Source organism: Tamandua tetradactyla, chromosome 19 (assembly GCF_023851605.1).
Source record: "Tamandua tetradactyla isolate mTamTet1 chromosome 19, mTamTet1.pri, whole genome shotgun sequence".
NCBI classification, from domain to species: Eukaryota; Metazoa; Chordata; class Mammalia; order Pilosa; family Myrmecophagidae; genus Tamandua; species Tamandua tetradactyla.
The window spans coordinates 51921348-51947555 of NC_135345.1; the positions used below are offsets into that span (position 1 = coordinate 51921348).

The window sequence follows — 26208 nt, forward strand, 5'->3', positions numbered from 1 at the left end:
AACAGGCATTCCCCAAAGATCCTCACAGAATGGGAGAAAGATTAAAGGGGAAGGAGGAAGTATAACAGAGAAAATGGGATTTAACAAATGAATATGGCTGCTGAATCACTATATTAATATTCCTTCCAGCCTCTAGTGTTTTGGAACAGCTAGAAGGAAACATCTGAGATGATATTTCCATGACAGACTCTGGGATCTGTTCTGTAACTACTTGTTGAAGTGTGCCTTGAAAAGTATTGCCTTTTTCTTTCTTTTCTTTACATATATGTTATATTACACAATAAATAAGTTAAAAAAGAATATATACTCATATCAAAATCATGGCATTCATAATCAAGTGCTGGAAGGAAACCTAGAGATAATATAATTCACTGAATTCAGAGGTACAATGTAACTTTTACAAAGACAAAAATAATAGAGAAGTTGGAACAAGAACCCAGATTTCTTGACATCCTGGTCCAGCATTCTACCTTCCACATGATATTGCTCCTCATAAAATTGGGTGGGGAAAATATTTCCATGACATATCCTGAGAATCTTCACTATGCAAACTTCTGGTGTTCCCGATTGCCACCTTGTAGCTATATGAAGCCTTCACTCTTTGAAGATTTAAAAGTTTGAGTGATATCTGTCTGTCCTATGCACATCTCAAATATAAGATGGTACACCAGCCCTGGACTCATCTCTCTCCTGGGACAGAAGGTTACCATTCACTGTGCCTCTGTTTTTCCTTCCTTTTCCCCCACCCTACTGCAGAGCCCAGGTCTCCCTTGGGGATTCCTTCCCCACCCCATCTTTGACCTTACTTCTCCATTTCACTTCATTAGGCCTTGAGTTAGAGTTCTTTGGAAACTCTATCACTCATCTTGCCTCTTGTGAGATCCCCTGACCAAAGGAAGCCCTATGATTGACAGTCACTGATAGCCTGACTGACTGGTTAACTGTTGGAGTTCAACCTGCCCTCCCTCTCTTTTCCACCCCTCCAACTCCATTCCCTTCATAAGGAGGCAGGACTCTGCCTCTCTGGAAGCTAGAGGAATAAAGACTCAAAATCCCTCTTCAGGCTATGGACATGTAGCTTCCTCTCTTTCTATGGTCAGGGTCTACCCTTGTTCTTGTGACCTATTTGAAGGATCAGGCCAATGATCTCAAAATATTTTCAATGTATGTAGCCCTATCAGTTAAAAAAAATTGAGCATGCACTCTCAATATTTGTTTATTTATTAGAATTTATATATACATACTATCAATCCATATGTTAAATATTAGTAAAGCTTAATTTCTCTCCAATATATTTGGATTAAAAGATATGTACATAAAAATTGTAATCATTTCTCCTTGCCCTTCCTCTTTCCTTTCAACTCCCTATCCAATAAATAAATTCTACTGAAGTAAGCAGTCAGTAGATGATCCCACCACATGGGATAGATCTGGGCTCCATAAATGTAATAATTGCTGCTATTTTTAAAAATGTTTTTTAAATTATAAAATACAGCATATATACAAAAAAGCAATAAAATTTTCAAGTGCATTTTAGCAAGTAGTTTAAGAACAGATTTTAAATGTTCTTATGGGTTACAGTTCCACGATTTTTCATTTTTTCTTCTAGCTGCTCCAAGACACTGGAGACCAAAAGAAATATCAATATAATGATTCAGCAGCCATACTTATTTGTAAAATCCTATCTTCACTGTTATACTCCTTCTCGCTTTTTTTTTTTTTGTGAAAAATAACATACATACAAAAAAGTAATAAATTTCAAAGCACATTGCAACACTAGTTGTAGAACAGATTTCAGAGTTTGGTATGGGTTACAATTTCACATGTTAGGTTTTTACTTCTAGATGCTTTAAGATACAGGAGACTAAAAGAAATATAAATATACTGATACAGCAATCATACTCATTTGTTGAACCCTACTTTCTCTGTATAACTCCACCATCACCTCTGATCTTTGTCCCACTCTTTAGGGGTATTTTTTCTTAGTTTTTCATGTTGGAAGGGGCTGTTGATAATATGGGATTGGGGGATGGAACTAGTTGATATTCTGGAAAGGCTAACACCTCTGTATTTCAGGATTTATCTGCTCCAGGGACCCATCGGAGATTGTAAATTTCTGGATTATCTTAGTGCATGGAACCTTTATAGAATCTTATATAATTCCCTAGGATCCAATCCAATTCTTTAGGATTGGCAGGAATGGTTTTGGTTGGGATTTGGCAAGGTATGCTAGGTAGCAATGACTAACTGTAGCTTACATAAGAGTGACCTCTAGAGTAGCCTCTTGACTCTATTTGAACTCTCAGCCACTGATACCTTATTTGTTATACTTCTTTTCCTCCTTTTAATCAGGATGGCATTGTTGGTTCCATAGTGCCAGGGTCAGGCTCATGCCTGGGAGTCTTCTCCCATGCTGCTGGGGAGATTTTCATCCTTGGATGGATGTCATGTCCCATGTAATGGGGAGGGCAATGGTTTCACTTGCAGAGTTGGGTTTAGAGACAGCAGATTTTTTTTTTTGAGCACTTACTGTGGCCCAGGCACTGTGCCAAGACTTCACACAAAATGTTCCATTGAATTTTCACAGGAGTATCGGGTGGTAGGTGCTACTGGTCCTCATTTTATAGTTGAAGAAATGTAGGCTCAAACAGGCTGGGCAAAGCCTAAGGTGGCTACTGGCAGGAGACTGGGCAGAATCAAACCTAGGTCTCTAGGGAAAGCATGTCTCTGTTGCTGTGCCCTGCTACATCAGGGAGTGATAGCAAAAAATTGTTGAGCACTTCTCTGTGTGAAGGCATTATGCTAGCCCAAGACGAATTCAGAGAACAACACAGTTCCACTTCTGTCCTCCTAAAGGTGACATTCTACTGGGCTCTGACCTCCGGAGCATCCCCTCTGTTTGACTGAAAAGGTTGAGATAGTGAAACATATTTTATCAGGCTTTTTTTTTTTTTCTTTTAAGTGGTTGCATGGGATTTGGTTGCAGGTTGTTTATTTTATGCATTTCTTAAAATGCATAGTTGTGCAGTATTACAGCACATTTTGAATTCTATGTTCTGGACTCTTATTACAGTTACACCATTATTTCAATGGGAAAAACATATTTTGAATTTCAAATAATTTGACTTAATTAAATTAGCTTTTGGAATACCATCTTTTCAAGAGTTTGCAGTTCCTCAACTTCTTACTATGGTGATCAAGTTATGGAAACAGTTTGAAAAGATTGTCAACAAGAAGCACCTATGAAACCGACATGGTGGGAGTTTGGAAACCACATATCTGATAAAGGTGTTATATCCAGAATATATAAAGAAATGCTTCCACTTAACAGCACAAAGACAAACAACCCAATTTAAAAAATGGACAAAAGACTTGAAATGGCCAGAAAGCACATGAAAAGATTCTTAACATCATTAGCTATTAAGGAAATGCAAATCAAAACCACAAGAGATAACATTTAATACCCATTAGATTGGCTGCTATTTTAAAAAAGAAAAAAGGCAAGGATGCAGAGAAATAAGAACACTCATTGATTGCTGCCGACAATGTAAAATGGTGTAGCCATTGTGGAAGACAGTTTGGTGGTCCCTCAGAAAGCTAAATACAGAATTGCCATGTGACCCACAATCCTACTACTAGGTATATACCCAAGGGAATTGAAAGCAGGGTCTTGAACAGATATTTTTACATTAATGTTCATAACAGCCTTGTTCTCAGTTGCCAAAATATGGAAGCAACTTAGTGTCCATCAACCAATAAATGAATCAATAAAATGTGGCATACACATACAATGGAATAATATTCAGCATTAAAAAGGAATGAAATGGCTTGCACAGCATGGCCAGTGATATTAGCTAGCACTCCTCTACTCTCTGTAAGAGGGAAGCAGCAGACTAGAAGAGACTGAACTGTTATCTGCCTTATTTCCAGGAGACTCACGTTCAACTTGCACTCACAAAAAAGCTGAGAAAATTTTATTAATCCTTTCTATAAAGAATATAAAATTATAGCCCCAAAAAAGGAACCTGAACTTTAGTAACACAGCTGGAACAATCTGCAGCGGCAGGAGAAAATATTTAATTTCGTTAATTTTCTGTGGTTGTTGATTGTTTACTAATCTCGTGGTGATGGAAGCTGCACATTTTTTGACAGGAGCGAGAAGCTGCTGGAGGTTTGGTTCTACCCGCAGCAGCCCGACAAAACCAAGGATCTGGGGATCTTTACACCATCCCAAGATCTTAATGGGACATACTTTTGAAAGATGTGCAGTGTTCAATCATAAGTGTGACAAAAACTGACAAACAGGAAGCTTATATACTCAGTGAGAGAAGCATGTTTATCTCCAAAAGACGTTTCATTTTGTGCTGGTTTGAAATGATGTATGTACCCTAGAAAAGCCATGTTTTAATTCTAATTCCATTTTGTAAAGGCAGCCGCTTCTTCTAATCCCTATTCAGCACTGTATGTTTGAAACTGTAATTAGATTATCTCCCTGGAGATGTGATTTCATCGAGTGGTTGTGAAGCTGGATTAGGTGGAGATGTGTCTCTACCCATTTGGGTGGGTCTTGATTAGTTTCTGGAGTCGTATAAAAGAGGAAACATATTGGAGAATGAAAGAGATTTGGAGAGAGCAGAGAATGCTGCAGCATCATGAAGCAGAGAGTCCACGGGCCAGCGACCTTTGGAAATGAAGAAGGAAAACACCTTCCGGGGCGCTTCATGAAACCAGAAGCCAGGAGAGAAAGGTAGCAGATGATGCCGTGTTCACCATGTGCCCTTCCAGCTGAGAGAGATACGTTAAACATCATTGGCATTCTTGAACCAAGGTATCTTTCCCTGGATGGCTGGACATTTCTATAGACTTGTTTTAATTAAGACATTTTCTCAGCCTTAGAACTGTAAACTAGCAACTTATTAAATTCCTCCTTTTAAAAGCCATTCTGTTTCTGGTATATTGCATCCCGGCTGCTAGCAAACTAGAACACAAGTGGTATCACGCTCCTCCTGAAAGCACTGGTTCCCCTGTTGAAGCTTGCTAGGGATTACAGTGGGTTTGACTCAATTCAAAGCTTCTTTTATTCTCATAAGAATTTCATGAAGCCTCTCACCAAGGGTACCCACATTGGAATTTCCAGGAAGAAATAGTTTCTTAATGCAATTCTCTCAAATGGCGCAGCATATTGGATGGAACGGATGAATTCTGACTTTTGGTACTCGTATAGCCTGGATTTCCCAGAGAGTGGTATGATCAGTCAGCCAGATCAAACCCTGGAAATTCTGATGAGTGAGCATGACCCACCAGTTATGGACCAGTACTACATGAAAGATGGTGTTACGCAAAGGATGTCACTTGTGAGAGCAGAATTCGTGACCTGAAGCCCGGTTCTGTCACTGATGCCACACTGTTCAATTCCTTGTGGGTATTTGATGAATGGAATGAAATCAAATGGAACTTACCGGACTATTCACATCACCGAGAACCAGAATTTTCTTATGTTAGCTTTGAAACAAACTTAAGTCAGACCTCCTATAATGACCTGATCAGGGAAGTTGTGGAAGTTTTCAAGCCAGGAAAATTTGTGACCACCTTTTCTGTAAATCAGAGTTCTTAATGTTGCCTAGTGCTTTCTTCCCCCAGAAGATGGAAGGTTTGAAACATCTCGACTGTCAGAGTGCTATGCCCAATGATTACAACTTTGTTTTTACTGCCTTTGCTAAGAATCAGTAACAACAGCAAAGTTGATTAAGAAAAATGAGGAAAAAATGAAAAAAAGAGAGCACACATAGAAGAAGGTGGTGGCTTCTAGGTGGTTTTCTAGATGTTGACACCAGGAGTGATGTTTTCCATAACCACCACCTTGCAGCTGCAGGAAGTCCTAGTTGTAATCATAGTGTAATCACTTTGAATTGTATGTATCATTATATCAAGGAATTAGATATTTCGCATGAGTGCTCCCTTTTGTGTTTAGGTATTCTATGCCACTTGTATTAGTTAGGGTTCTCTAGAGAAACAGAATCAACAGGAAACACTCGCAAATATAAAATTTATAAAAGTGTCTCACATGACCGCGGGAAGGCAGAGTCCAAAATCTACAGAGTATGTTGTGAAGCCAACAATTTCCACGGAGAGTCTTGATGAACTCCACAGGAGAGGCTCACCAGCCGAAACAGAAAGAGCCTTCTCTTCTGAATCCTCCTTATAAGGCTTTCAGTGATTAGATTAAGCATCACTCATTGCAGAGGACATGCCCCTTTGGCTGATTACAAATGGAATCAGCTGCGGATACAGCTGACATAATCATGGTTTAATTCTATGAAATGTCCTCATTGCAGCAGACAAGCCAGCACTTGCCCAACCACCACTTGGCCAAGTTGACACGTGAACCTGACCATGACACTACTCTTGCTGTGAAATTGAAGTGCATGTAGAAAAACTCTTTTACTGTATGAAACATTACCACAATTGTGAAAACAATTCAATTTGGTTTATGTGTAGATTATATTTCTCCAGGTATCATCCAAAATTCTCCACAGACAAGGCTTTCATCCTCATTAGGTGTTGGCCTCAACCTAACCAGCTGGGACTGTTCTATTAAATTGCTGTCTGAATTTTACATCCAGTTACCTCCAGTTTCTAGGATGTATTCTCTACTAAAGTTACTGAAAACACTTTCTACTTCATACAAATGCTCTTTTTTTTTTTGCAACAACAATTTAAGTTTTTCTTCCACACACACACACAAAAGGAATGAGGTGCTGATGCATGTGACAACATGAACCTTGAAGATATCATGTTGAGTGAAATCAACCAGACATAAAAGGACAAATATTGTATGATCTCAGTGATTGGAAATAATTAGAATAGGCAAATTCATAGAGTCAGAATTTAGAATAGAGGTTACCAGGGGACAAAGTATGGATGAGAAAAGGGAAGTTAAGGCTTAAAATGTGCAGGTTCCTATTTGGAAAGATGGAAATGTTTTGATGATAGATGGTAGTGATGGTAGCGCAAAACTGTGAACGTAATTAACAGCACTGAAATATATATCTGAATGTGATTAAAAGGGGAAATGTTAGATTTTATATATGATACAAAATAAAAATTTTTTAAAAATCCGCAGGACTACAGAGTGAACCCTAAGTTAAACCATGAACTATATTGTACTATTAACTAATGGTATAATTATATAAATGTGCTATAATCGATTGTAACAAGTGTTCCACACAAATACAAGGTGTTAATAATAAGGTAGTATATGGGAATCCTGTATTTTATGCAAGATTGTTCTGTAAACTCACAATTTCTCTAATAAAGAGAAAAAGAAGCCCTGATGAAAATTTCAGATAGAGTACCATATTCTCTGAATATTTTTGCTAATTGATATGACTATTTCAAAATAAAGTAAATGTAATCATAGGGGAAAAAATGCCTTAAATCCTGATGATATAGTCTTTTCTCATTAGAAATTTTGCTTGTATACTTTATTCACAAGCCCTCTCCTTCATCAAAGTAAAGAACAACAACTTTATTTTGTCTCACTTTTTATAAAAGATGGGGCAATTGTAGCAGTGCCATATACTGCCTTTAGTGCATGCTGAATGGGTTAACATTAACTTGAGTTCTGAGCAAGGGACTCAACCCATGGAAGAATCACATATTTATTTGAGATTAGTGGGGATGGGAAAGTAGTCAGGAAATAAACTGGTGTGGTATACAGAAATAAATATGAGCCATTTTGTTGACCTATATAAATCAGTCCTTTGGAAACTGTTTTTAGATTGAGACATTATTCAACAAAAGCAAGAGCATGTTTCACAGCAGTTTCAAATGGTACAGTACAAATGGCTTCTTTGAAGAGCATCTCTAAGTACATGGCATTTGCTCTAATGCACAGATTTGGTCCCGTTGTTATCTCTGGCAGAAGGCACTTTGTCTTTACTAATAAGCTATGCTTCCACTTGCTTGCATTGCAAAATTTCAAAAGATTCTTTCTCAGTAAAGTCTATTTCCATAGTATCCTTTAGATTTAAATTTATGCTTTATGTCTTTGCAAGCACCTTGTCTCTTCTCTTTCCCAGTGCTGAGATTTTTTTTAATTTACTGCATATAAATTTGCCTCATTTTTCACCAAACAGCAAAACACTAGAATACCGTGGGAAACTATATCTTATATGAGCAGGGAAAAATTTCCTTCCAGTTGCTTCTGAATGTAACCATGTTGAACAGCAAATCACTTCCGCAGAGACAGGACTTCAAAATACCAGCAAAATTAAAGTTCAATCAAAGCATCATTCACTCGGAACATTTTTGCTTTGTGGCCGTCAAGTACCACATGTACATTCAGCAGCTAGAATTTCCATAAAAGGAACAACGTGAGTGCTAGGTTGCATTTCTTAGAAGTGATAGTAGCTGTTATCACAAGGGGAAAAAAATAAGGCAGAAAAAAAGATTATAGCAGTAAAGTTAGCTGAAAATGAAAATAGCACTACAGGAGACTATTAGTGGGGATGGTGAGCTGTGCCCGTCTGATACATTCCTCTATTATCGTCTTTATTGGCAATGCTTGATGTTCACAGAGATTTCTGTTATTAATACAATGCATCTAATTTGGCTTTCTGGTGAGGAATGCTGATATGTCTCGGTTGAGAGCAGTGGTTTCCAAATTGGTGTCTCGTGCCCCTGGGGCTCCATAAAACAATTCTCTGGGGTTTAGGATAATATTAATTAGAACTGGTTTGTTCCATAGTGTTTTAGTGTTTCAAATTTCTATTTTTGGGTTATGTTTTATAACAAAGCTATTCAAAATGAGGCACATGGTTAGGAAGCTTCAACATCATCTGGGAACCTGTTAGAAATGCAAATTCTTGGGTCCCATCCCAGACCTGCTGAATCAGAAACTCTGGGGTCAGGGCCTGGCAATCTGCTTTCACAAGTTCTCCAGTGATTCTCATGTACACCAAAATTGGAGAAGCACAGCGGTTTCTAATGAATATAATATACTCAGGAATAAATACACATATTTGTGAGATGTGCTCAGAATTCTTTATTGATGGGATGCTCAAACAAAAAGTTGGAAGAAGATGCTACAGTAGAAACTTGCTGGGTCAGGAACCACAGATTTTCTTCTTCCCTTTTTCCCCATTTTCTAAGTAAACCCTGGGTGGGGAAAGTCATTAGCATCTTTTGCTTCCTGGGTGAGTTTCAACAAATTACTCAAATCCCTCTGAAAAATGAGAATGAAAATATGGATTCCACTTTCTCATAGGACTGTTTTGAGAGTTAGGTGAGCTCCTGAATACGAAATTACTTTGCCAGCTTTGAGCACGCAAAAGATATCAGGTTCCTGTCTATCTGTGGACCCCACAGCATCACTATGTTGGCATAAGTACTTCCGGCTGATAGGGTAATATATGAGTCCCCAAGCACAACAATATTTTATATGTATAGAAGCAAAAAGTCTATTAAAAAGTTTTGAAAAATTACACCCTGTGAAGACTTCACCATAATGTCAGATGAAGGCAATGAATGAAGTTATTCAGCATATATTTTACTCTTTCCAAGGGTTACATATCATTTTTCATTGAAATATCAAGCTACAGGAAATGACAGTGTCAGTGATACCGTAGATTGTAGCAATTCAACCTCATTTTGTTGTGGGGAACAGCTAGTAAAATCACATTGCTGATTATCCCAAGGGAGCAAGTGTTTAGGTTTCTGACTTGGGCCATGCATACCTCTCTGCATAGCAGCTGGATACAGCTGAGTTAGTTAATAGGCAATGATGAAAAGTGTTGGTTGAAGTTTTTCACTAAGAAATCTGGGAAAGTGATCATATGCTTTAGTGGTTTATAAGAATCACTTCGAGGTGTTTGTTAAAATGGTAAATTTCTGGATCTCATCCCCAGAGATTTTGGTTCTGCAGGTATGAAGTGGGCCTAGGAATCTGCATTGTTAACTAGCACCATGGTGATTCTATTGTAAGTGGTTCATGCAGAAGAGAGCTTATACGATTTGAATCACAGGTGTTTTAGAGCTGGTAGGCCCTTTACAGATCATTTGGTGTAAGATGTAATCTTCTCCCCTTCATAGGAGCCGCAGTGATTGACATTTAGATAAATGCATGATATTCTTATTAATGTATTCAAATTTTTCAGAACCATGAATTTTAAGGAAATATTCTAGTCACTTAAAATGCTGTAACTAGTAATATCAGAAATTCATTGCAGAATGAGGCACAGATAGGATTTTCAGGGTGTTCGATTCCTTACTCTTGATTTTAAAGCTTGAGAAAACATATCAGAATGCAAAGGAGAGAGAATAAGTGTTAATACAGGAATAACTTTGAATCCACTCATGTTTTTAAAATAATTAATTAATAATCTTGAATACTTTATTAGTAATAGATTTTCTGGTGATACAAACCACAATTGAGACACACATTGCACAAATGCCTGATAATTGCCCCCAATATTTCTTTTTCTCTTTATCCTCCATAAACATTCCCAAATTTTAGTTATGTAAATGAATCCCCAGAAAAAAGACTATCTTACCCAGCCTCCTTTGTACTAGGTATGGTCATAGGACTAAGTTTTTGCCAATAAGATATAAGTAGTGTCTGTGGCTTCCAGGAAGTGCCTTAAAGAGAGGGGCATGCCCCTCCCCTCCCCTTTTTCTCCTTTCTGCTGGCTGACATATGGACATGAAAGCTAATGCTGCCATCTTGGACTATGATGGGGAAACCATGTGTTGAGGGTGGCATTGGAAGGAATGAGGTAGAAGTAACCTGGATCCCAGGAGATGTTGGAGCTGTCATTGGATCCTTGGACTGCCTACATTTATTTTTGAAAGAGATACATTTCTATCTTGTCTAAGCCACTGTTACTTCCTTTTTTTGGTCATGTGTTATACTAGCTTACAATTTGAGGCCGAGAAAATGTACTAATCAAGGCATCAGCAAGACGATGCTTTCTTCCCAAAGACTGGCTCTTGATGATCCTTGGCTCCTCTACCACATGACAAAGCATATGGCAGCATCTGCTGGTCTCTTCCAGGTTTTGTGACTACAGCTTCTTGCTTCCATGACTTTTTCTCTCTCTCTTGATGTCATTCTCTAATATATAGGACTCCAGTAGGAGGATTAAACCCATTCTGATTCAGGTGGAGTACAGCTTAACTGAAATAGTAGTCTGTCAAAGGATCCTACTTACAATGGGTTTACGCCCGCAGGAATGAATTAGATTTGAGAACATGCTTTTCTGGGGTCATATGGCTTCAAACCTTCATACCAACTGTTCTAGTTTGCTAGCTGCCGGAATGCAACACAGCAGAGATGGATTGGCTTTTAATAAAAGGGGATTTATTTTGTTGGTTCTTCAGAGGAAAGGCAGCTAACTTTCCACTGAGGTTCTTTCTTACATGGAAGGCACAAGATGGTCTCTGCTGGTCTTCTCTCCAGGCCCTGGGTTCCAACAACTTTCCCTGGGGTGACTTCTTTCTGCATCTCCAAAGGCCTGGGCTGAGCTGCTAGTGCTGAGGTGAGGAATGCTGAGCTGCTTAGGCTATGCTACATTGTGTTCTCTCATTTAAGCACCAGCCAATTAAGTCAAACGTCAGTCATTGCAGCAGACACTCCTCCTAGCCGACTGCAGATGTAATTGGCAACAGATGAGGTTCACGTACCATTGGCTTATGTCCACAGCAACAAGACTAGGTATGCTCACCTGGCCAAGTTGACAACTGAATCTAAGTAACACACCAACCCTCTTATGTTTTAATTAGCACAGAAACCTGGAGAAGTGAATGACTTGACAAAGTCACATAGATAGAGAGGTACAGAACTGGGGATAGAAAGTAAGCTTCTCAGCTTCTGCATCAGCACATTTTTACCACCCCATGTTTGCTAAAGGTCACTGTGAGAGGCCACACACAGAACTGAGATCATAGATCTGCAGTTGAATCAAGATGAGATGCTAAACACATGTGCCAACCTAACTCCTGTCCACAGTTCTACTGAAAATGTAAAATACATATTTTTTAAGGAGTAAAGCCACAATCGTGTGAAGAGATGAAATGGTACTCTCAGCAGATCAGAGATTTTGAGTATTTCTGGGAATGTTACTGAGAAATTCTTTTAAGGCAGAAAATAGATGGGAATGGATTGATGGGTGCAGTAGATACTTTTGGCTACCTGCATTCACATCACCTTGCCCATCTCTGATTAATTTTTTCTGGTAGTTCTGTGTCCAAGGACAGTATCCCACTCAAGAGCACATGGTGTGTCTCTCCATTTTTCTACCTTAGGGTTCTTTTCAGAAACAGTGGGAGCTTGCTCAGTCCTCCTGCAGGTGCAGTATGGAGGTATAGAAAGAGAGTACTCTTGGTGACTCTTTTCCAGTGGGAAAATGCCCCAGCCTTATGTCTTATGGATGAATTTTCCCTCAGAGGGTCCAGCAGAGTTGAGCCCTTGTTGCCTACAGTAGCTTTGATAATTCACTCTACACTGGTTTTTCCTCTTTATATCACTTTTTCCTATGCTCTCTCTCCTGCTTCTTGGGTTTGCCTCCCAAATAAATTACCTGCTCCAAAGTCCTCATTCAGGCTCTGCTTTGAGGGGAATATAAACTAAAACAGTGGAGAATCAAAGGCAGAAAAAAAACAGACTTTCAATTTCTAATTTAATTCCATTGTGGTTGGAAAACATACATTGAACAATTTCAATCCTTTTAAATTTATTGAGATTTGTTTTATGGCCTAGAGTATTATCTGCCCTGGAGAATGTTGCACTTACACTTGAAAAAAATGCATATTTTATAGTCATTGGGTCAAATGTTCTATATATGTTAGATTGAGTTGGTTAATAGTGTTGTTCCAGTCTTTGACATCTTTGCTAATTTTCTGCCTAATTCTGTCAATTGAAGAATTGAAATCTCCAACAATAATTGTTGATTGAATATTTCTTCCTTTAATTTTGTTGGTTTTTGCTTTGTGTATTTTGGGGCTGTTTGTTAGAGGCATGTGTTTTAAAACTGTTATATATATATTTCTACCACTACAAATCAAGTGAACTCTACTTTGCGACACCAGAAAATCTGCTGGTCCTCAGGGCACACGAGGTCATGGAGGAACCTGTATGCTCACCAGGCTAGGCCTTGGGAGAGTCTCGAGGCCAGAGTGCCACAGATTCCCATGTACTTTTTGAATTTCAGCAGACCTTCAAGACTCAGTATTTCTCAGATTTTTGTATATCTTTTGTTGATTTCTAGAGCCCTGAAGTGGTTGTGTTTGTCAATTTTGTCTGACCTTATAGTTGCTTTTGGGGGAAACGATTTAGCTAATCTCTTTATGCTGCCATTGCCAGAAGTCACACTTGATTTCTCTTGATTGTCCAGATCAAGCAGTAACTATTTTGCCCCTGGATTCTGTAGTTCTCTGTTGTTCAGGTTTCTGATATCTATGTCTTGTCACTGGCCTCTATTGTCTGGGGTCCTGCCATTTCCATTGCTATCTATTGTCTTAAATCTGTAATGGCATCTTCCACAACTTGGCCTAGAAGCACTACTTTTAGAGAGGACAGAACTACCAAAGTTTTCAGGGATGCTGATGCCCCTTTCACCAGTGTATTTGTTTTGTATTCATTCAGGCCTTTTCTGAATTTTTTTCTGGTAGAATTAATTTTCTGGTAGGTTGTCCAGACTTACATAGTATATGCATTCTAGTTTGCTCCCCTAACCCTTTGATCCTTCTAACTCTTTTGATCCCATGGCAATTCTGGAATTTCTACCTGACTTAGTTTTGGCCATCACTTTTTTTTCCCATGTGTTTAGAAGCTATCTAGCAGTGTATTCACCATATCACTTCGGATCCTTGCTAGGTTTTAAATCCTATATTCTAGGACGGTGGTCCCAAACTGGTAAACTCTCCCTTATCTTGAACCAGCACTCTTAGAAGCCAGTCCCATGCATGTTTTTCTAGCCAGTACTTGCTCATCATGTTCTATAGCTCCTGTTTTTCCTGGAATGTGTCCTCTTTATCACTGAAATCCCTGTCCCAGGAAATTCCTCAGCCCCAGACAAACTGGATGGTGAGCTGAAAAATTTTATTGGTGGAAGGAATGCACCTAAGAATAATCTTCCTTTCTATATCAGGGTCAGTAGGTCCACAATTGTGTTTGTTATGACTCAATCCTAGTTATTGTCCAAGTGGTCAGGAGGGGAAGTGGAGGCAGATCCTAGGCCCAGCAGGAGTTGTCTTAGAAAGGAGAGCCGCCTGCATCATCTTCAAGTAAGGCAGCAGCAGTAGTCCTTAATAGGGAGGACTGGGCCACTTCTACAGGCTTAGAAGTTTCAAAGAATCTGAGAATTCAAGATTTCCAGATGCATCAACCAAATGGCTCTACCCATATGTAAAGATCTCATTATTTCCCAATCAGGGCCCTAATGTTGGTGGAGTAGTTTAATTTTTGGTGAAGGAGATAATTTTACAATTAAATCCTAAGCTTAGGCCTGAGCTTTCTGTCTTTCAATTGCAGAGGGTGAAAACCTTTTATATGCTACCAAGCATATAAAAGCTTTGGCTTTCAAGCTTGACTTTTAATTGTCAATTAATCACTCTCATCTATCATTTTAAAAAGCATCAATTCATTTTAGCAACAACCACCCAATTCCACAGCTCTTACGGTTTCTATTTCCCCTATATTTCTTAAATGCCTTTATATGTCACTGGCTAGTACTTTCCCTTTCACCAATATAACCTTCCAGTTTACCACTGTGTACATTTTAACATTTGCACTGAGTTCTTGTGCCAAAGTTTATCTGTGCTTCAACTACCACAAGTGAGGGGTCCTCTCGGTCAATCAAGTAATGAGTCTCCAACAGCAAAGCTGCATTCCAGCTTTTGCTTTCTGTCACCAACTGTGCTAAGTTGAGTTCTCCAGGAAGCAGATCCTGAGAGGGAAATTATTGTGCAGGAAGTTCATAAAGTAGTTCTCTTGAGATCAGCCTCAGGGATAGGAAGCGGAAGAAGCAGGGCTGAATAGAAGGAAACTGGGGCTACAGTGTAGTTTCAATGGAGGCCTTGTCTCTGAAGTTGGAATGACCCTTCAGAGTTATCCTCCACAGGAATAAGGGACTGAAACTTTATACACACTCATTAATCAGTCATTCAATTTGGGCCATGTTGGGACCTGGACATGACTTTGGGTGAGCAGCTCCTTTTAGCCAAGGCCATCCTCCAAGGAGACTGACAGCTCAGGACTGTCTGCCACTCTTGTACTCACAGTAGGTGTGGGTCTAAGTCCTATACCCCTGAGGGAGGATCCAGGAGGCCAGCACAGCGTCCACCTTAAAAACAGCATCATCATCACTCATTGTCATCATCAATGAGATTCAATTTTCATATGTCTTTTAAAGGGCCCTTTGTGTAAGAGCATCTCAGTAAAATTTAACTAAATATTTACTTCTATTATTATACCTTGTGTGCCAGTTTGAAAGGATTATGTACCCTAGAAAAGCCATGTTTTAATCCTGACCCTTCTTGTGGAGGCAGCTGTTTATTTTAATCCCTATTCAGCACTGTAGATTGGAAACTTGATTAGATCATCTCCATGAAGATGTGACATACCCAATCGTGGGTATTAACCTTTGATTAGAGAGAGATGTGATTCCACCCATTCCAGGTGGGTCTTGATTAGTTTACTGGAATCCTTTAAGAAGGAACCATTTTGGAAAATACTTCAGAGCCATGAGAACCATGCGAGCCCAAGCAGCCAGAGACCTGTGGAGATAAAGAAGGAAAATGTCCCAAGGGGAGCTTCATGAAAGAAAATGTCTGGAGAGAAAGCTAGCAGATGTTACCATGTTCACCATGGGCCTTTCCAGTTAAGAGAGGAAACCCTCAACTTCAACAGCCTGTCTTGAGTGAAGATAACCCCTTGTTGGTGTCTTGATTTGGACATTTTTATAGACTTGCTTTAATTGGGACATTTTCATGGCCTTAGAACTCTAAACTTGCAACTTAATAAGTTCCCCCTCTTTAAAAGCCATTCCATTCCTGGTATATTGCATTCTGGCAGCTAGCAAACTAGAACACCTTGTTATAATATATACCATTATGACTTATTTCAATTATGTTAACCAACCACTTTCCCTCCTCCCCTGCCTGTTTTGCCTAAACTACATTGGCTGGATTTTTGTCAATTAATGAGCTAATTTTAGTCCTCACAATAGTCCTGTGAAATAAGTGGTGCTATGTGACCACGTTAAAGATAAGGAAAATGATACAAAGAGAGATCAGATCCTATGACCTATAGTAATGGAAGAGTAAATTTTCAAACCAGCTGCTTCATTTCCAAAATCTGGGTGTGTAATCTTTTTGCCATTCCAATACCTGGTCTCAACAGACTTACTAATTCTGGAGTCTTGGTGAAGAAAGCATGGCTAGGATTTGATGGGTTATCATCTGTGGGTTACCCTTTTACCTGATGAATTGAAGAAAGAATGGCAGAGTCACTTGAAACACTTGGATCTGAGATACAGTGAAGAAAAGGAGCCTAATTCTGTAATTCTTCTGCCCAAATGTTGGCTTATTCAGCAGCCTTCAAAGGACAGTCTTTATTTCAAGCCCACAGAGTCTGGCTTACTAAAATGGAACAAGAGCTTTACAAAGCCTCAAATGCTAGCTTTGCTAACAAAACTAATAGCAAGCAGCAGCAGTATGAGATGTAGTGCCAAGCTGAGCTTCTTCAGTCCCTGGAGTGAGAGAGGAAGGATATGCCCAGAGGAGTGATTGCCTTCAATTTGGGAATAAAACAAAGACCAATGGGAAAGCAGACAGTTCCCAGCCTGACAAAGCCATGAAGTATTTCAAGTTGCTTGACACCCCTGGAAAGGGCCCTAATGGATATTAAGCACCGAGTTAAAATCCTTTTTAATACTCAGCTATAGGCTTTCAGATCTGGAAAGACTTTCATCTTAAAGGCAGCCCACTGGGACTCACCATGCAGAGACAGAGTAAAAGCTGCTAACTCTTTTCCTTATGAAATAACTCCCTCTAGCTATCCATAGCCAAATTTTAGATAAATCAATGTCAGTTATTAACATTATAAGCTAGGGACTGCATATTAGGGATAGTGGAAGCTATGGATGAAATTGGTGGTGATGAGGAAGATACAAGAAAAATCACCCTGCCCCCAAATACTTCTCCATTTTTTTCCAGTTATGGCAGACAAAATGACCACCAGTAAGGAGTCAGTCAGCTCTTGATTCATCAAATGTTTTTTGAGTTTCTGCTATATGCAGGAGACAATGCTAGATTACCAAATATATAGCTCCTGCTTAGGTGAGGAGAGCATAATAGAGTAGAATAGAAGTTTCCAACATGTGGAAAGATGAGGACTGCAGAGATAAAGGAGGCCCACTGGACTTGGGGGAAGGAGAGCTGGACCTGCTCTGATCTATGAGCAATCCCCTGGAAAAGCAGGGGCTTGGCCAGACCTCAAAGTGACTGGAACCAAGAACTAGAGAGCCATCAAGACAAGACTGTTGCATGGGTGTTCCTATGTTTGGAAAGCTCTCCCTACCATTTAATTTATCTCCTATCAGTCATCCTGTGTCAGCTCCAGGTACCTCTTTAGGGATGCCCCACCCCCACCCCAGCCCCCCTGCTGGACCAAACCAGAGTCCTGGCTGTATATTCAAGTCTTTGGAACAACTTAGGAAGAATTACCCCCCTAGGATAGACAGTGTTGGTACGTGAAGAACAAGGTGCCCCTTCCTCTGGATAGACACAGCTTCACACCAAGGATCATGGTGTGGTGAGCAGTGTACAAGTGGAATTTCAGCCCTCACTTGACTCCTTGGCCAGCAACTTTGTGTAGCGCACAAACTGTACAACTACATATGGCAACCAAACTAGATCCTCTATTATATGCCCTCAGAAGACCATTTACTACTTGTTAAAATGACAGCTTTACTTTGATTGTATGATTATTTGAGGAATTGTCCCTATAAACCCATAAGATCACAGAAGACAGCTAATGGGTCAGTTTTTGCTCAATGTTTTATCTCTAGAGGCTAGCACAGGGTTCGGCACACTGAAGGGTCATGATAAAAAATGGTTGTTTCATGAATAAATTTCATAAACAAGGAAATGAGTGGTTCTGTTTATCAATTTCTGTTGGATTGGTTTTTTGGGTTTACAGACAGAACAATCTGTTGCTCCTTAATTCTAATTTTTAAAATTCTAGGGAAAGATCTAACTGGCCCCGTTGCAATCGCATGCCCAATGGGAGTAGGGAGTATTTTTATTGGCAAGTCCATCAGAACTTTGTTTGCTGGATGGTGGGTTGTGCACTTTCCCCAAAAGAAGAGGGGGCTCTTCCCAGAAAAAAGTGGGGAAGCCTGGGAAGAAACAACCACATAAAATACCCTTTGACTTGGGGTGGGCTGGTCATATGTGTCTTCTCATCTAAAGATGTAAAATAAGAGAATGTTGAGCTCACCTCTGAGATCATCCAGTTCCGACATTCTATTCCCTTTTGTTCCTGGTTCTGGTTCTGTTTCCTCCTGCCAAATTCTAGTATAGTGTTGAAAAGTTGAAAAAGATATAACTGTAGGCAGCCTCAGTCAAGGAAAGCTTAATGGAGGAGGTGAGCTTTGAGCTGAGTTATAAAGGCTGAGGAAGCATCGTATATGAAGAGACGAAAGAGGGGAGACTTTTAAGGGCACAAGGCAGCTTGAAATGTATGTTGGGTTGTTATTGAGCCATTTGTTTATAAATCTGTTTTTTTAATGTAATGTCCTTATAAGTGATAAAATTTAATTCATCTATATTCTCCTCTGAATTAGCTTATCAGAGAACAGCAAGTTGGTCATTCACAAGGATCTGAAGGAATGAGACATTGGACAGGTATGTTTTGATAAGGGCAAGTTAATAAAAAATAACTCCTGAATCCAAGCATCTCTAAGGTATATGAATTAAGCCAATCATACTTTGTACTTATGCTGAGGGGATGGTGATGGTTTTGGCTCCAGTCATGAGAGAATGATCAGAGAAGCAGGTAAAAAGTAGTGTCTCCACTTGATGAAGCTCAAAAGGCCCGAGGCTTTTACACACACATTTGATCTGAAACCTTTTATACAATCATGAAGATATAATAGCCTTTGCACTCTTTGCCTTCCAATTGTTCAGGCTATCCATTTGAGGCATTCTTCAAGGATGTTGTTTAAGTCATTTCAATTTTATTCAGCCTATTAAAAAGGGAACAAACCATAAGGTTTGCCTTCACTATTTAGGGATGAGCCTTTTTCTGAAAATAAGAGCAGTCCATCTAGGAAGGCGATCCAGCACAACGAAGAGCTCTGGATCCCAGGAAGAAGGACAGAAGACTCTGGAAGGAGATGTGGGGGGATATTAGCAAGTGTCACGGTTTTGATGAGTGTACAATGGCAATCCTTTAAAGCTATGCTGCCAGTTAACAACCTGTTACAGTCCTGATGCTGGGTCCTCGAATCTGGTTAGCAGGGGAAATGATAGAGTCTATAATCTGGAATTGGGAAAACTGTGTTTCAAGTTGTCATTGGTTTGTCCTGGTACCCACGGAGTATACTATGTGTGACTGCCTACCAGTGCTAGGAATATAGGTACAACTTCCACATTAAAGGATTTGTACTGTGCGTGTATGTGGGTGGGGGTGGGGTGGGAAAGCAGTTCTCTGTAAAATTCTATTAAATAAGCAATATAGGATGTAAATAACTAAAATCAGAACTTAATGTGGGGACATGACTACCAACCCGAAATAAATAAAAAGGATTATCAGAAGATTATATAAACAACCGTATGCCAAAACAAAACAAAACAAAACAAAAAACCTAGATGAAATGGACATATTACTAGAAACAAATGACCTACACTGACTCAAGAAGAAATGGAAAACTTTAACAGAAAAATAAAAGTAAAGATTGAATTAACAATCAAAAACCTTTCAACAGAGAAAAGCCCAGGACCAGATGACTTCACTGGTGAATTTCACCAGATATTCAAAGAAGAATTAAACCAATCTTGCTCAAATGTTTCAAAAAAATTATAAAGGAGAGACAACTTTCTAACTCATTCTGTAAGGCCAGCATCACCCCAATACCAAAGCCAGATAAAGATACTGGAAGAAAAGAAAATTACAGATCAAAATTTCTCATGAATATAGATACAAAAATACTCAACAAAATATTAGCAAACTGATTACAACAGCACATTTAAGGAATTATATACCACAACGAAATGGGATTTATCCCAGTAATACAAGGTGGCTCAATATAATAAAATTAATTAATGTAATAAACCATGTTAATAAAATAAAGGGAAAAAAATATGATCATTTCAGTTGGTGCAGAAAAGGCATTTGACAACATCCAATACCCTTTCTTGATAAAAATACTCAGAAAACTATAAATAGATGGAAATTTCCTCAAGATGATAAAAGGCATACATGAAAAACCCACAACTAGCATCATACTCAATGGCAAAAGATTGAAAGTTTTCCCCTAAGATCAGGAATAAGACAAGGATGACCACTTTCAAACCCCAGCTATTCAGTATTATACTGGAAGTCCAAGCCAGAACATTTAGGCAAGAAAAAGAAATAAAAGACATCCAAAGTGGAAAGGAAGAAGTAAAATTTTCCCTATTCACAGATGACACAATCCTATATATATAGAAAACCTGAAGAATCTATAAGAAACTACTAGAGCTAATAAAGGACTTCAACAAAGTGGTTGAGTACAAAATCAACACACAAAAATCAGTGGTGTTTTTATATAGTAGCAATGAGCAATCCAAAAAGGAAATAAAACAATTATATTTGTAATAACAAATAAAATAATAAATATACAGGAATAAATTTAACCAAGTATGTAAAGGACATGTACATAAAGAACTATAAATCACTGCTGAAGGAAATTAAAGAAGACTTAGGGTGGGCCATGGTGGCTTAGCAGGCAGAGTTCTCCCCTGCCACGCCAGAGACCCAGGTTCGATTCCCGGTGCCTCCCCATGCAAAAATAAAGAAGACTTAAATTTAAAGACATTCTGTGTTCATGGATTGAAAGAGTAAATACTGTTAAGATGTCAATTCTACCTGAAGTGATTTACAGATACAACACGATCCCCCAAAATTCCAACTGCCTTTTTCACAGAAATGGGAAAGCCAATGACCAAATTAATATTGAAGGGTGAGGGGCTCTGAATTGCTACAGCCATTTCAAAAAAGATGAATGAAGTTGAATGACACATATTTCCTGATTCCAAAACTTATTTCAAAAGTTTTGCAATTAAAAAAAATCAAGCAGTGTGGTACTGGCACAAAGGTAGACACATGGACCAAATGAATAGATTTGAGAGTTCAGAGATAAATCTTATATTTATGGCCAACTGATTTTTAAAAACATTTTTATTGTGAAATAAACATATATACAGAAAAATGATAAATTTTAAAGTACAGTTTAACAATTAGTTATAGAGCAAATTTCAAAGTATAATATGGTTACATTTCCGCAATTTCAAGTATTACCTTATGGCTGTTCTAAAACTAAAAAGAAATATCTATATAATGATTCAGTAGTCATAATCATTTATTAAATCCTAACTTCTCCCTCTCATTTGATAATTCTCTCAATCTTCAAGGAAATTTGGGCAATGACCATTCTAACTTCATGTTGAAAAGGTGTGTTGATAATATGGGTAGGGAAATACAACTGGTTGATATTCTGGGAGGGATTGATATCTCTAAATTTCAGGGCTTATGTGGCATAGAAACAATCTGGAGATTTTAAGTTTCTGAAAAATAAATTTAATAAGTAAAACTTTTACGGAGTCTTAGAGCCCTGGGTTTTTTTTTTTTTTTTTTTTTTTTAGGGTTTTCAGGAACACTGTTGGGGCTTGGCAAACGATGGCAATTTATAATATCTGGCTGAAACTTGCATAAGAGTAATCTGCAGAATGAGCTCTCAACTCTATTTGAAATCTTAGTAACTGAAACCTTATTTTGTTACATTAATTTTCCCCCTCTTGGTCAAGAAGGTTTTTTCAATCCCACGATGCCAGGGCCAGGCTTATCCCTGGGAGCACCATCCCACTTTACCAGGGAGATTTACATCCCTGAAAGTCATGTTCCACATAGGGGAATTTTGTAGAATTTATTGCCAATTGATTTTTGAGAAAGATGCCAAGTCCACTGAATGGGAAAAGAATATCCTTCAAAACATGATTGTGCTAGTTTGCAAGTATTATGTAGCCCAGAAATCCATGCTTTAATCATGATCCAATCTTGTGGGAGCGACCCTTTTGATTCAATATTGTATGTAGATGCTTTTGATTAGATCATCTCCATGGAGATGTGGCTCACCCAATTGTGGCTGTGATCTTTGATTAGAGGGAGAAGTGACTCCACTGATTCCAGGTGGGTCTTGGTTAGCTTACTGGAATCCTTTAAAAGAGGAAACATTTTGGAGAAATGACAGAGTCTAGAGAAACAGCAGAAACCTCAGAGCTGACAGAAACTTGACAGCAGAGCTGACACAGGTGCGGACATATGTAGAACAGAGATATGGATGCTTGGAGATGCTTGGAGTCCAGCAGACATTGCCATGAGATGTTAAGCAAGGCAGTACCTGGAGTGTGCTGGTTTGAAAGGATGTATGTACCCTAGAAAAGCCATGTTTTAATCCTAATCCCATTTTGTAAAGGCAGCCTTTTCTTCTAATCCCTGTTCAGTAGTGTATGTTTGAAACTGTAATTAGATCATCTCTCTGGAGATGTGACTCAATCAAGAGTTGTTAAACTGGATTAGGTGGAGACATGTCTCCACCCATTTGGGTGGGTCTTGATTAGTTTACTGGAATCCTATAAAAGAGGAAACATTTTGAAGAAAGCTGGAGATTTAGAGAGCGGAGAATGCCACAGCACCACGAGGCAGAGTCCACTAGCCAGCAACCTTTGGAGATGAAGAAGGAAAATGCCTCCTGGGAAGTTTCATGAAACAGGAAGCCAGGAGAGAAAACTAGCAGATGATGCCACGTCTGCCATGTGTCCTCCCAGCTGAGAGAGAAACCCTGTGTTCGCCATGCACTTTCTCACTTGAGACAGAAAGCTTTAACTTCATCGGCCTTCTTGAACCAAGGCATCTAGCCCTGGATGCGTTTGATTGGACAGTTATATCAACTTGTTTAATTCAGACATTTTCTCCACCTTAGAACTGTACACTATTATTAAATTCCCCTTTTTAAAAGCCATTCCATTTCTGGTATATTGCATTCCAGCAGCTAGCAAACTAGAACATGGAGAGTGACCAAGGAACCCAAAAGCCAGCCCTGGGTAAGCAAAGTGAGGAACCCCCACAGGAATAGAGGCTGAAAGCAATGGAGCCCAGGAACAAGGGACTAGCAGATGCCAGTCATGTGATTTCCCAGCTGACAGTGTTCCTGACCCATAGGCCTTTCTTGAGTGAAGCTAACGTCTTGTTATATTTCTTGAGTGAAGCTAACGTCTTGTTGATGCCTTAATTTGGACACTTTCATTTCTTTGGAACAGTAAACATATAACTTATTAAATTCCCCTTTAGAAAAGCTGCTCCATTTCTGATACATTGCGTTCTGGCAGCTTGCAAACTAACACAATGGTGCTGGGAAAACGCAATATGGAAAGAAATGAAAGTGGACCCCTACATCACACCATATACAAAAATGAACCCAAAATGGATCGAAGTCCTAAATATAAGGACTTCATTCCACAAAGTTTCTGTTTGGGATGAAAGCAAACTTTTGGTAATTGAACAGTGGTCATGGTGGCACAAAAGTGTGAATGTAATTAACATCACTGACTTGTATACTCGAAAGGGTTAAAATGGGAAATTTTATGCTTTATTTATTTTATCACAATAAAAATTAAGAATAAATAAAAACTAAAACAAAACAAAAAGAAGAAATATAGCATAGTGATTAGGTGTACAGCTCTGGAGCCAGTCTGTTTGGGTTTAATTCTCCCAGTTCCACCACTTACTAGCTGTGTGACCTTGGGCAATTTATTTTCCCTATTTGTGACTCAGTCTCCTCATTTGTAAAATGGATTTAACAGGAAGTTCCTACCTCTACAGACTGCTGGGAAGATTAAAGGAATTGACTCTAGCAATTAGAATAGTGCCTGGCACAGAGTTAGTGGTAATTAAGTGTTTGGCAATACACTTTTCAGTCTATTTTCTGTGAATTTGAGGTATGCTTCCCAAAGGTAAAGCTACAAAATGTGAATGGAGGTTTAGAACACAATAGGGTTGAGGTGATAGCTTCCAAGCCAGGAAATGTGATGTGAGATCGAGGGATGAGGAATAAAAACGAAGAGGTTCAAAGTGGGACTTTCAGGATAAGCTGACCAGTTGTGGGGTGGGCCTGGGAATAGCATAACAGGATCTGGGGTGAAGGAATGAGGGGATGAAACAAATTAGATGTCTCCTTTAAAGGGAGACTGTAGGCAGGGTCAGACCTAGAGTATGGGTGCAGATGTCTGTTGAAAAACCCAGTTTGGAACTGGAGGTCAGCAAAATTTGGAAAGAACTGAAATTTGTGATTGGCACCTCTGCTCCAAAGAGTGCTTCTCTTCTCTTGTTCAGTAGCCAATACTTTTATACTGCCTTCAAAATCCTGGCCTCAAGAGTCAAGTTTTCCCTTCTTTCAACAATTTCCATGGTCTGAAACTGTTCACCTCAGGCACGACTTCCCTAAAAAAATTCCCATTCTTTGAGGTCAGGCTCAGATGGCAGCCAGACTTGGGAAAACAGCTAACATTGGAAAAATCTCTCACTAACAAAATTACTGATAGCCACTGATTATTGCCTAAAGATCCTGGATTTTTAAAAGGAAATACTTTTGAACTCAGATGTCTGACCTAGGAATTCTTAATTTAGGAGGTGGTGGATATGAGTTGGTTTCAGGCCTTTGATAAAGAATCAGTTTTCAGTAGATTCTTAAAGGGGTCTGTGACCTCACCCTGGCCCCCCTCCCAAATTTTAAGGGCATTTGCTTTAACCTATCTTGGCTAAATAAAAATGTATTCATTCAAGTTAGTTAGAAGATGACACATCTCAACTGGTAATCTAGAGATGGGTGTGTGTGCCCAATTTCTTTTGAGGTTCAGGTATGAGTGTTGGGGTGTATGTGGCTAAGGCAACTGCAGCTAATTTATAGGGCCTAGAATCTGCTTAGTCATGTTTTGACATCCTACATCTTCTTCCTTTTTAGAACAGGAAGGAAGTTCTTACTTCCATAACATGTTATCACCACCAAGAAAATGAGCATATATTTTTCATAGCTCCCATATTCCTCTTCCCTCCCCCGTTTCCTATTGCTGTTTGCCATCTCCACTCTCCCAGAATGTTTCACTCTGCAATATGAGAAAATGACTACATAAAGGCCATAGGAACTCCTGGTGTAGGAAATAAAAAATAAAACCATTTATAAGAAATTTTTAGTTTTTTTTTTTTTTTTTTTTTTTAAAGGAAAGACAGAGAGAAGGAAGGAAGGATAGAAGGAAGGAAGAAAGGGAAACATTTTTAAACATTTTCTTGTTTTATTGTATTCTGTTTCTCCGTTTTTGTTACATGGGCTGGGGCCGGGAATCGAACCGAGGTCCTCCGGCATAGCAGGCAAGCACTTTGCCCGCTGAGCCACCGCGGCCCACCCCTAAATTTTTAGTTTTTAAAGGGAGTAAGGTTATTAACAATTTTTTGGAAATTATAATTTCATCAAGACATAGGCCTTTTTATAGTTTCTTTTTTCTTTTCTTTTTTTTTTTTTTTATAAAAGCCTGGGTGGCTTCTCCCTCACCTGCTTCCCTGGCCCCAATTCTGAAGGGAGCAGAGTAACCCTCGTGCACATGCTGAGAGTATATATGTCTTGCCCCATATGACCAGTGGTGGTCTTAAGTATTTGCTGTCCCAGAACTCCCCTGTGTGTAAAAGGCAGTTTGTGGAGTGCTCCTACAAAACATTTTGTAAGAGTAGTCACGTGGATGCCTGGGGTAAGCAATTGCTGGCTGTGGGACATACAATGCAATGTCCAGAATTGTTAGGAAACTGTTTCCTAAGGAAGAGGGGACATTTGCACCAGTGTAGAGGAATTCCTAGGGCCACATGGCACATGCCCAAAATGAGATGTATGTCCCAAATGA

General features: G+C 39.1%; 1 protein-coding gene and 1 pseudogene across 2 annotated transcripts in view; both read left to right on the forward strand.

The window, feature by feature from the left end:
* The first annotated feature begins 4147 nt into the window (after window positions 1–4147).
* Window positions 4148–5745, forward strand: LOC143663612 (S-adenosylmethionine decarboxylase proenzyme 1-like; annotated as a pseudogene).
* A 12812-nt stretch (window positions 5746–18557) lies between these two features.
* Window positions 18558–26208, forward strand: part of DCUN1D4 (defective in cullin neddylation 1 domain containing 4) — a 144116-nt gene continuing 136465 nt past the window's right edge. The window contains exons 1-2 of one of the 2 annotated variants that reach the window (XM_077136834.1): window positions 18558–18646; window positions 18846–18906. In XM_077136834.1, coding sequence (XP_076992949.1) covers window positions 18638–18646; window positions 18846–18906 — 70 coding nt within the window. In that variant the 5' untranslated portion in view covers window positions 18558–18637. Of the gene's footprint in view, window positions 18741–18845; window positions 18907–26208 lie in introns of both variants that reach the window. The other variant, XM_077136836.1, reaches the window with a different exon arrangement.